At 41.0% G+C, this 12,762-nt stretch overlaps 1 protein-coding gene across 17 annotated transcripts in view; it reads right to left on the bottom strand.

The window, feature by feature from the left end:
• Positions 1-11,572, bottom strand: part of LOC100664353 (zinc finger protein OZF-like) — a 28,446-nt gene extending 16,874 nt beyond the window's left edge. Inside the window, exons 1-5 of one of the 17 annotated variants that reach the window (XM_064291593.1) lie at positions 8,015-11,572; positions 7,154-7,235; positions 6,714-6,955; positions 3,938-4,064; positions 2,394-2,486 (exon numbers count right to left, since the gene is read on the bottom strand). In XM_064291593.1, the coding sequence (XP_064147663.1) occupies positions 2,394-2,486; positions 3,938-4,064; positions 6,714-6,782 (289 nt within the window). In that variant the 5' untranslated portion in view covers positions 6,783-6,955; positions 7,154-7,235; positions 8,015-11,572. Of the gene's footprint in view, positions 1-2,393; positions 2,487-3,937; positions 4,065-6,713 lie in introns of all 17 variants that reach the window. The other 16 variants (XM_064291586.1, XM_064291592.1, XM_064291596.1 and 13 more) reach the window with 16 other exon arrangements.
• Between the last annotated feature and the right edge of the window lie 1,190 nt (positions 11,573-12,762).

The raw sequence follows: 12,762 nt of genomic DNA, 5'->3' as shown, positions 1-12,762 counted from the left end.
GAAAGGAGAGACTGGAAGGGCTGACTCATTGCAGGGAGAGCAGGTGGGAGTACGGAGTAAGGTGTATATAAACTTATATGTGATTGTCTGACTTGATTTGTAAACGTTCACTTGAAGCTCAATAAAAGTTAATAAAAAAAAAAAAAAAAAAGTCTTCACCAAAGGGGTAAAAAGACAGCCTGCAGAGTGGGAAAAAATTTTTGGCTATGACAAATCTGACAAAGGCCTACTCTCTAAAATCTACAGAAAAATCCAACACCTCTACAACAAAAACACAAGCAATCTAATTAAAAAATGGGCAAAGGATATGAACAGACACTTCCTCAAAGAAGACACTCAAACGGCTAACAGACACGAGGTAATGCTCACAATCACTAGCCATAAGAGAAATGCATGCAAATCAAAGCCACAATGAGATCACCATCTTACCCTAACATTACTGGCACAAATCAGAAAATAAGAAATGTTGGAGAGGCTATGGGGAGATTGGAACTCTTATGCACTGCTGGTGGGAATGCAAAATAGAACAACCATTTTGGAAAACGGTATGGTGCTTCTTTAAAAAGCTGGCAACAGAAATACCGTATGATCCAGCAATCCCACTCCTACAAATATATCTAGAGAAATAAGAGCTGTCACACTCTCATGGATTGAATTATGTCCCCCCCAAAATGTGTTAACAACTTGGTTAAACCATGATTCCCAGTACTGTGCGGTTGTCCTCCATTTTGTGATTGTAATTTTATGTTGAGGGGATTAGGGTGGGATTGTAACACCACCCTTACTCAGATCCAGTGTAAAGGGAGTTTTCCTGGGGTGTGGCCTGCACCACCTTTTATCTCTCAAGAGATGAAAGGGAAGCAAGCAATGAGTAGGGGACCTCGTACCACCAAGAAAGCAGCACCGGGAGCAGAGCACATCCTTCGGACATGGGGTCCCTGCACCTGAGAAGCTCCTCGACCAGGGGAAGACTGAGGACAAAGACCTTCTTCCAGAGCTGACAGAGAGAAAAAGCATTCCCCTGGAGATGTCCCGAATTTGGACTTGTAACCTACTAGACTGTGAGAAAATAAATTTTTCTTTGTTAAAGCCATCCATTTGTGGTATTTCTGTCATGGCAGTACTAGATGACTAAGACACACATGAATAGACATGCACACCCATGTTCACTGCAGCATTGTTCACAATAGCAAAAAGATGGAAACAACCTAGGTGCCCATCAACAGAGGAATGGATAAACCATTCATGGTACATACACACAATAGAATACTATGCAAAGATAAAGAACAACGATGAATCTGTGAAGCATCTCACAATGTGGAAAAATCTGAAGGGCATTATGTTAAGTGAAATAAGTCAATCACGAAAGGCCAAATATTGCATGAGACCACTACTGTAAAAACTCATGAAAAGGTTTATACACAAAAAGAAACAATCTTTGACGGTTACGAGGGAGGGGAGGACTGAGAATGGAATAACACTAAACAGACAATAGATAAGTGGTAACTTTGGTGAAGGGTAAGACAGTACTCAATACCAGGGAAGCCAGCACAACTTGCCCATGGCAACATCATGGAAGCTCCGTAGGCAAATCCAAACTCCCTGAGGGACCAAATAACTGGGTTGAGGGTTCTGGGGACCACGGTTCAAGGAACATCTAGCTCAATTGGCATAACATAATTTATAAAGGAAATGTTCTACATTCTACTTTGGGGAGTAGTATCTGGGGCTTTAAACCTTATGAACCATCTAAGATACTGCACTAGTCTTACCCCATCTTCAGCAAGGGAGACAAGAAGAAAACCAAAGACACAAGGGAAAGATGAGTCCAAACTAACGGACCACAACTACTACAGCCTCCACCAGACTGAGTCCAGCACAACTATATGGTGCCTTGCTACCATCACTGACTGTTCTGACAGAGATCACAATAGAGGGTCCTGGACAGAGCTGGAGAAAAATGTAGAACAAAATTCTAACATACACACACGCAAAAAGAAAAAAAAAGACCAGACTTACTGGTCTGACAGAGACTGGAGAAACCCTGAGACAATAATGACATCAACCCTGAGGTTCACCATTCAGCCAAAGATCAGACAGCCCCATAAAACAAAACCAGACTAAATGGGCACACCAGCCAGCGGCAAGGATGAGAAGGCAGGAGGGGACAAGAGAGCCAGTAGTGGAGAACTCAAGGTCGAGAAGGGGAGAGTGTTCATAGGTCGTGGGGTTGGTAACCAATGTCACAAAACAACATGTGTATTAACTGTTTAATGAGAAACTGGTCTGCTCTGTAGACCTTCATCTAAATTACAACAACAAAAAAAAAGATAAACGTCCCACTGATCAATAAGAATTATTACTTTCCTGCCTCCCATCTGCCAAGTTCTCACCTGAATAGACCCAGCTCGAGATTTTTCCTTCCTCCATCAATGATTCTTCTTGCTTCAACAAGAAGATCAAATCTGACTTCAGAGACTGATACCCTGTTTATGGGAAATAATATAGGACTTGGTCATTGGTGGACAATCAACCGATCTAGAACTCAGGCATGCTACAAATCCACCAGACTGGCTAATTAAAAAGACTGACATTACCAACGGTTGATGGAACGCTCATACATTGCTGGTAGAAATGCAAATTGGTATAACCTCTTTGGAAAACTGTTTGGTAATATCTACTGAAGCTAAATATACATATGCCCTACCAGAAATTATATATAAAAACGTTCATATCAGCTTTATTTCTAATAGCCCAAATCTGAAAAAACCCAAAAGACCATCAACAGTAGGATGGGTTTAAAAAATTGATAAATTATTGTATATTCATTAAATGGAATATAATGCAGCAATAAGAAGGAACAAGCACTGTTACATACAACAATATTGATGAATTCCACAAATATCTTAAATTAAAGATGCCAGGCAACAAAAACTTACTGTGTGATTCCACTCACATGAAATTAAGAACAGACAATATTAATCCACAGTGACAGAAGCCAGGATAGATGTTACCTATGAGGAGGTAACTTGCAAGCGGCTCAAAGGAGCCTTCTGGGGTGCTAGAAATGTTCTATGTCTTGATCTGAGTAGACGTTATTCAGATATACACATATTTAAAAGTTAATCAAGTTGTATACTTAAGATTTTGTACACTTTACTATATATGTTATACCTCCATTAATTTATAAAAACAAAGTAGAATTTGGGATCATGCCCTTGTCTTCAATCTCCCAAGAATGAAAACACAGTACCCATTTTCTTTTCATCAAAGTTCACTGGAGGTAGAAGCACATTTTTTGTACACAAAATTAATACTTTTTTTACTCTATTAGCTTGAAACCAGGCTCATTAAACATTCAGAGACCCAACAGCTTTTAGTAAATAAGAAAAGAAATATAGTCAACTGGGTACTGTGGTGTGTTTAAAATATGTCCCATAAATTCTCTGATAATTCTCCCTTTGAGTGTGGGCTAGACTTAGTAACTCATTCCTAATGAATACAATAAGGAATAATGGTGTGTGATTTTAGAGACTTAGTCAAAAAAGGCACTGAGACTTCCTCCTTGCTGTCTCTCTTGGATTGCTCATTTTGGGGGAAGTCAACTGCCATGAGGAGAGGCTTACACAGTGAGGCTCTGAGGTCTCCTGCTAACAGACAGCAAGGAACTGAAGCCTCCTGTCCATAGCCATGTGAGTAAGCCACCTTGGAAATGGATCCTCCAACCCCACACAAGTTTTCAAATGACTGCAGCCCCTGCCAACATCTGACTGCACCACAGGAGAGATGGACCATGCACAAGAACCACCAGCTAAATCATTCCCAAATTCCTAACCCACAGTAAAAAATGTTTGTTTTAAGCCACTAAATTTTGGCATAATTGTTACATAGTAGTAGATAACTCATACAGGTACCGTATGAGGGAAGCTGTCCTTACCCACTGAGACAAGGTTGCTATAGTTCTCCAGCATCACATCCCTGTATAGGTTTCTTTGAGCAGAGTCCAGCTGCTGCCACTCCTCCTGGGTGAAGTCCACAGTCACATCCTTGAAAGAGACTAATTCCTGCAACAGGACATTTCTGTTCAATCTATGATGGAAAGTACTGGGTAATGTATAAAAGAGGTATGGGAACTTGTTATGTTTTCATCATTCAGAGTTCATCATAATAAATTAGACATTTATTATGAGACCAATTTTGAGTTCTACTACGTGGGGGAAGCAAAACTCATATTAGAAAAACTTTACCATTGAAAATCATCCATTCTATCAACAAGTATTTATTGAGTACCTATGTGGGCAGGCCTGGGTTTCCAAGGTTGTCACCTTTATGGAGGAGCCCTGGTGGCACAGTGGTTAAGAGAATGGCTGCTAACCAGAAGGTCCACCAGCTGCTTCTTGTAAACCCTATGGGGCAGTTCTACTCTGTCTACAGGGTTACCAAGAGTCAGAATTGACTCGATGACAATGTGTTTGGGGTGTTTTTGGATTTTATGTGGCCAGTGTTAGTGATGGGAATAAAAATATGAATAAAATATAGAAAGCTTACAAACTAGTAGATGGGGGCAAACAATTAAATTTGGCAATGCTATAAGAGGGTTCCATCTCCTTTATTATATAAACTCCTTCTCAGTTTCGCTCTCAGGGAAAAAACAGTTTACACATGATAACACTGCTACCAGATGGATATTCTGGTCAATATTCCAGTCTAGCATAATGTATACAAAGTAAAAGAAGCTGAAGATTTGTTCACTCCATAGAAATGGGACTGCATACATTTAAAACCCAGTAATAAAGGTCTATGGAACGCATTTCATATTCCACAATACTATATTGAATCAAATCCAACCAAGATACACCTGAAAGACAGCATGTGAGGGAAGGAGAGGAATCAGGTAAGAATACTTGGTTTTTGGTCTGAACAACTGGCATCCACTGAAGTCCAAAACAGGAATTAACTCGACAGCAATGGGTTTTTTTTTTTTTTTTTTTAAGTCCAAAAGACAAGAAAGAGCAGGTTTGGGCAGAGGAGAGGGACGGAATCAAGAATTCTATTTGTCCAAGTTAAGTTTGAGATACTCATTATAACAGATGTCTAAGTGGCAATAATGACTAGGCAATTGGACTTCAGTGAGATACCAGTTGCTCAGACCAAAAACCAAGAAGCTCAGAATTCAAGCTGAGAAAAGTGGGAAGTAAGAAGAGGGGGAGGGAGGTATAACATGCAGTGAATAACAGATCAGAGGTCTGGAGGGAGCTGAAGACTTGCTGGAGTGAAGGTACTAGAAATAGGAGATAATGGTCAAAGAATGAAATGCTTGGAGGTGGCAGAGCTGTTATTAATTAAAAATTTAGAAAATAACTATGGGAGTTGGTCACCACGATGAGGCGAAAGAAAATGATCTCTGGAAATGAGCAGGTACACTGGTATCAGTGGTACATAACCCACTGATCTCCAAACTTTTTACATCAGAGACAGTTCAGTTAAAAAAAAAAAAGCAGGCACCACCAGTATGTGCCTTTAAAAAAACTGTATCATGTACTTCAATCCAAAACCAAAAACCCATTGCCGTCGAGTCAATTCCGACTCATATGTCTATAGGAGAGAGTAGAACTGCCCCATAGAGTTTCCAAGGAGCACCTGGTGGATCTGAACTGCTGACCTTTTGATTACCAGCTGCAGCACTTAACCACTACGCCACCAGGATTTCCATGTACTTCAATACTGAGATATTATGTTCATTAAAAAGATATAAAAGTACAAGTTCTCGTATTTTTTCCCCATGCCCCAGAGAATCATCTTGCGTATCTCCTGAGAAATGTATACTCCTTGCCTTGAAGACTACTGTACTGAAGCTACAAGCTACATGATGGATATAACCACTGAAACACTGTAAGAATTAAACAATATGTACCTTCAAATAAAAACATTTAAAACTGCATGACACTTAAACCCACAACGATGCTGTCTAGCAGGGTTCAGCTGAGTGATAAACCAACTGAGACATGAGTACATTCACCTGATTTCCACAAGCCACCAAACATAATCACTTGATATGGCCTTCAAGGCTCTCAGCCTGTGGCATTTTAAAGGGAAAATACTGGACTATCTTATTTACTGGTTAAAAAAATAGACATTAAAACTAATGCTATCATTACTTTCAATGACATGAATACCCTGGACCAATTTCACAAACTCCCAGGGCTAAGAAATGCTGTTCTAAAAATTACAGATTTTGTTTTTTGATAAAGGCAGACTCACAAAAGCTGCGTACCTGGATCTCATGATTTCGGTGTCCAGAACATCTGAATTATTAAATTCTGCTATACTATTATGTCCTATACTTATTTTGAGAAATTCTCTAAGGAAGGGTTATAGAGAAACCTGTTATGAAAGTTATCAATATTGAGGACAATATGCATGAAGATCCATCCAGAGAATAACTTCAGACCTAAACGCCAAAAACAAATCTTGAAAATTATCACATCTAACAAATAACACAGATGATATAATTGGAGATGATATGCAGCTCAACTTCAATCAGCTATGACAGATCCTATAACTTACATGACTATGTTCCAAATTTCCTTCATCTAGATATTCTGTTTTCTTTTTATTTTCCCTATTAACATTTTTCTATTTAATTGAATTCTTTAAAACTGTCTCAACTCCACTGGAAAACAAAATGGGATATAAATAGTTAGCTCACTTACCTGAGACTTGATCATTTTCTGCTCTTCTTCAGAAAGGGCCCCATTGCCGTCAAGCTGATTCTGACTCATGACAACCCCATGTGTGTCAGAGTAGAACTGCACTGCATAGGGTTTTCAATGGCTGTAATATTATGGAATAGAAAGCCAGGCCTCTCTTCCACGGCACCACTGGGTGGATTTGAACCGCCAACTTTTCAGTTAGTAGTTGAGTGCAAACCGCTTGCATCACCCAGGGCAGATATCTGTAAAGGCAGAGCTAGGATAAGCAGGGAGTGGATAACACTGACCATCTGTGCCTGCCCTACAATTTACAGAATCATGAGCCTAGAAATCCCTATGATCAACTACACAAAAGACCTTTGGAGACCACCCCTTTCAAAGGTTACTTTCAAAGAGACCACAAAGAATTATGCTGTGATAACATCAACCTGCTGACTCACAGTTCTGAAAAGACCAGGTGGCCCTTGGACATTATCTTAGGCTGGGTTCTCTAGAGGAGCAAAACCAGTGAAGCACATACATCTATAAATATAGAGAGAAAAATTTATATCAAAGAAATGGCTCAAGCAGTTGTGGAAGCTGGCAAGTCCCAAATCCGTGGGTCAGATGTCAAGCTGGAGGCTTCTCCAGACTCATGTGGTTGCAGGGGCTGATGAACCCAATACTTCAGGTCAGGCGGCAGGCTGTTGGCTCACGTTCCAAGAACTAGAAGTCAGAGGATGACAAGTCGGATGCAGGATGCAGATAGGGCAAGCTTTGCGAGAACATCTATATATACACTGGATGCAGGCCACGACCCCAAGGAAACTCCCCTTTCAACTGACTGGCTGCTCATATCAGATCACAAAATAAAGGATGATTACATATCTACCAAACCACTGAGAGTCATGGCCTAGTAAAGTTGACACATAACCTTAACCATCGCAGGCATGAAATTTTTTTACGTTGAGGATGTGAATATTTATATTCCACTATATGTCAAAAGTGTTTCCCCTACTTTGATCCTACAAATCTATGAAGGCACACAAAGATACATCTGCAAGGGTTATTTGTCATAATGCTGCTTTATCACCTGAATAGTAGAAATTACCTGAAGTCCAACAATAGGGATTAGTTAAATCAGTTGTGGGAAGGATAAAATACTATACGGTTAATATAATTTCTTATAAAAGTATTTACTGACCTGGAAAAATGTATTCAAAAGTAAGAAAAGATCATAAAGCAATATGTAAGATACGATCCCATTTTGGAAGAAAAGTGTGTATGTCTGAAAGGACATACATCAAAATATTTACAGTTACCTTTGGATGCAGGATTACAAGTGATTTCTATTGAGTTCCATTTGCCATTTTCAGTTTTCTGAAATAAACGTATTTTTGAAATAAAAAATGATAGTTATTTTTAACATCTATTATCCTACTCACCTCTTATCCCAAACTAATATCATGGAAGTTTCAAAGAGCACAATTCATAACAGGGGGGTTAGCTATGAGAAAATAAACAGGGTGTTCAATGAGCTGCAGCACTCTCATCCATAGATTTATTGGGTCATGTTGACTGGACGAGAAAACTCTTATGTCACCTCATTTTTTTCTATCTATATGCTTTTTTTTTTATACGCTAGTCTATCTTTTTTGTTTTTTAAACAAAATTATTGAGATATAATTTACACACCAAAAAATGTACCCAATGTAAATGTACAATTCAATGATTTTTAGTAAATTTATAGAGTTGTGCAATCATTATCACAAGCCAGATTTAGAACATTTCAATCTCCCAGGAAGTTCCCTCATGCCTCTTTGCAGTCAATTCCTCCTCCCACCTCCAGCTTCAGGGAAACACTAATTTGCTTTCTGTCTCTATAGGTTTACCTTTTCTAAGAATTTAATATAAATGGAATCATATAGTCTTTTGCGTCTGGTTTATTTCATTTAGCATAATGTTTTTTAGGTCCATCTATGTTGTAGCATGTATCAGTAGTCTGTTCCTTTTAATTTCTAAATCCATTGTATGCATACACCACATTTTGCTTATCTGTTCTCAGTTGATGGACACTTGGACTGTTTCCACTTTTGGACTATTAATAATAACGTGCTGCTATGGACATTCGCATACGAGTCTTTGTGTGGATCTGGTCTACATTTTTTATTGCCTCTTCTAATTTGGTTGCAGTTTCTTGAAACTTATATCCTGTTTTGTCATTGATGAACTGTGGTGTGGTGCGTTCTAGACCTGAGTTCTGCAACTAACACTCACTTAGGCCCAGCCTCACTAATCTTTAAAATAAGGTGAAACTAGAGAATACCTCAAATATTACTGCTCTATTTTTCTCGGATTTAATTTTTCTCCTAATGGCTTAGTTTTCTATTATACTATTTTCACAGTAGAACTTGAAAAACTTTGAATAGCGTCACACACATTAGATAATTCATCAGCTCCCCTACTTTGCCCCCAAGAATGTTTCATTCTTTCTGCTCCTAATTGGGTTGTTTACCCATGGTTTAAAGCACAGAGTGGCCATCACTCTAATTAAAATACCTTTACCCCTTCTCTGCCTGGTAAACTCCTAATGTTCTCTCAAGGCAGAGTTCAAATGTCTCCTTCTCTAACCTTTCCGATGTCTCCTGGATAGAACTGGCCACTCCTTCCTCTGACTTCCCCCCAGACTCTGCTATAGGTCTTTCCTGATACAGGTTTATGGCAAAGGATGTTATAGCCTGAACAAGACCAAGGAAGTGGGAATGGGAGGACAAACCAGAGAGATGTCACTAGGCAGAATCACCAAGATTTGAAGGCTGACCAGATACAGAAAGGAGGAAACTAGATGTGTCCCAGGTTTCTAGTATGGCCATCTGGGTGATGCGTGATGCCATTTACCATGATGGAGAATACAGTAGGATGAGTAGGTAAAGTAAGGAGAAGAAAGATTTAAAAACTGTTTTGAACATCTTAAGTTTGAGGTGCTTGTGAGTAACCCTCATAGAGATATGTAACATCTGGCTACGTGAATCTGGAGCTTAAAACGAAGGTCTAAACTAGGGCTATAGATTGGCAAGATGTGAGTTTAAAGCTGGAAGCTGATGAAGTGAGTATGGCTGAAATTGTCCAGAGATAGCACATAGACTGAAAAGCAGGGAGAAGACAAAGGGGCTTTGAGAAAGGGGTTTAAGGAGAGACTTGGGCATGAAGTACAGGTAGTCTCCGATTTAGGAAGTATTCAACGTACGACAAACCGCACTTAAGACCCTCTTTTTTTTATTTCTATTTTTTGTGCATCTTATCTTTAGTAATATGTACTACAATGTTGCAGCACACAACTCACTGATGTTATCATTCTCAGATGTTCATTCACAGACATTCAATGTTAGAGTTTTCTGTTCAAAACACTGGCCTACAGCAGGCAATAATGAAAACTAAAAAGAAAAAAAGAGGTATTCCACTTACCTCAGAATCGACTTAGGACAGAGTCATGGGAATGGTGCCCTGTCTGTCCTAAGTCGGAAACTACTTGTACTTAGCTAGCTGCAAAACAGCAGTAGAGAATGTGAAGCCTCAGCTCTGTTCACAAGATCCAAGGGTGGAAGCAGGACCTCTGGGAGATGAATGGGAACCCTTCCAGACCCTCATATCTTTACATGCATAAATCCACAAAAGGAAACCCAGCACACAATAACATGTATGCTGAGTGCAAACTGTTCTCATAATTCAGAGCTGAAGCACCCCTCTCCCCAAGCACTGATGACATGTAGCCTACCCCCAGGCTCCGTTGCCCACTACAGCCCTCACTCAATGATCCCCCACAAAGTAATCCTAAAGCAGATTCCCCCTTTTCAGGGCTTCAGCCTCTAATTTCTGTGACCTCAATCCCTAATCCTGAGAAACCCAGAATCACTTATACAGACACCCCTAATCACTAACCGCCTCCCCCTCGCCCAATATCTCAAATCAGTCACTGACCCTCCTCAGGATCCACCACCAGCAAAATCAAGAGTCCCACAGGGCGGCAATAACTGCTGCTAACCGGTTTAAAAAAAAAAAAAAAACGTTGTCGTGGAGTCTATTCCAACTCACAGCGACCCACAGGACAGAGCAGAACTGCCTCTCAGGGTTTCCAAAGAGCGACTGGTGGATTCGAACTGCAGGCCTTTGGTTAGCCGCCGTAGCTCACTGCAGCTCTTAACCACTGCGCCGCCACCAAAAACAAACAAAAACCCTTTGCCATGGAATCGATTCTGACTCCGACTCACAGCCACCCTATAGGACAGGGTAGAACTGCCCCATAGGGTTTCCAAAGAGCACTCTATGGATTTGAACTGCTGACCTTTTGGTTAGCAGCCGCAGCTCTTAACCACTACGCCACCAGGGGCCACCACATGTCCCCTTAATTACTAACCGCAACAAGGTCTAAAATTAGGGACCGCTAGAGACTGCACTGGGTTTTTTTTTTTTAGAGACGCACAATCGCTAACCAAACATGATGCCCTTACTCCCACACCGCGGGCAGCGGCAGAAACCTCCTCTTCTGAGAACCGGACTCCTCAACTTCCCGCCTCTTCTCCGGCGTCCTCAGCGAAGTGCCACATCCCCGCCCCTTCCGGGGTTGCAGGACTCTCCGTATCCAGGCGGGGTCTGGCGCGGCCCGTGATTCGCCTATATCGCGAGACTTTCCCAGTTGTTAGCACTGGCTGGGGAAAAGTTGTGGTAGTTACCTTTCTTAAAGATTTACAGCCTTGGAAACCCTACGGGGTCGTTATGAGTGGAAATGGACTCCACGGCAGTGGGTGTGGTTTTTTTGAGTCGTCAGCCAGAGGAATTAATATGGCTGCTCCCAGAGTGAAACAATAAATGACGCCATGTTTCAAGTAGATGTTAGTGCCGTACAGCGGTTCAAATCTCTCACCGCAGGGAATAGGAATGTAGAAGCTATGGAAAGGGGGGGCGGGGGGCGGCGGGGAGAAGCGGGAGCAAAGACATAAACTAGGAAAGAATTCCAGGTATCTGAGGATGGAGTCAAACAATCTATCCAGCTAAAATATGTAGAAAAAGGAAGCCCTGAGCAAAGGCAGGGAAGGGAAGTGGGGAAGCCCTCTTACGAAGCAGTTGAGGAGAATGAGGCCAGAGAGCTTAAGTCAGTTGATCTAAATCACACAGCCTCACTTTTCCAATCTGAAGACTGGTAAGAATAACAAACCCATAAAAAAATTAAAAAAAAAAAAAACGTTGCTGTGGAGTCTGACTCAACGGCCCCACAGGGTTTCTAAGGAGTGGCTGGTGGATTCCAACTGTGGACATATTGCTTAGCAGCCAAGCTCTTAACCACTGCTCCACCAGGGCTCCAGTAATAATAAGAGTTAACACTTATTGAGAGCTTACTAGATGATTATTGCTATGGGTTGAATTGTGTCCCCCAGAAAGATATGTTGAAGTCCTAACTCGCTGTACCTGCGAGCTTGACCTTGTTTGGAAACAGTCTTTGAAGAGGTTCTCAATTAAGTTAATATGAGGTCATGTCAGAGTAGGGTGAGTCCTAGTGCGTGGTGTCCTAGGATGTTATTGTTGTTGTTGTTCAGTGCCCTCTAGTCCGTTCTGACTCAGCAACACTGTGTACAACTAAACAAAACACTGCCAGGTCCTGCGCTATCCTCACAATCCTTGTGATGCTTGAGCCCATTGTTGCAGCCCTTGTGTCAGTCCATCTTATTGAGGGTCTTCCTCTTTTTCGCTGACTCTCTACTTTACCAAGCATGATGTCCTTCTCCAGGGACTGATCCTCCCTGCTAACATGTCCAAAGTATGTGAGAGAGTCCTCCCCACCCTTGCCTCCAAGGAGCATCCTGGCTGTACTTCTTCCAAGACAAATTTGGTCTGTCTTTTGGCACTCCATGATATGTTCACTATTTTTCACCAACACCATAATTCAAAGGCATCAATTCTTCTTTAGTCTTCCTTATTCATTGTCAAGCTTTTGGATGCATATGAGGTGATTGAAAATACCATGGCTTGGGTCAGGCGCACCTTAGTCCTCAAGGTGACATCTTAGTTTTTTAAC

Source organism: Loxodonta africana, chromosome 9, assembly GCF_030014295.1.
Source record: "Loxodonta africana isolate mLoxAfr1 chromosome 9, mLoxAfr1.hap2, whole genome shotgun sequence".
In the NCBI taxonomy this organism is placed as follows: Eukaryota; Metazoa; Chordata; class Mammalia; order Proboscidea; family Elephantidae; genus Loxodonta; species Loxodonta africana.
The sequence above is the reverse complement of the archived record's forward strand: the minus strand, read 5'-3'. Positions and strand labels throughout refer to the sequence as shown.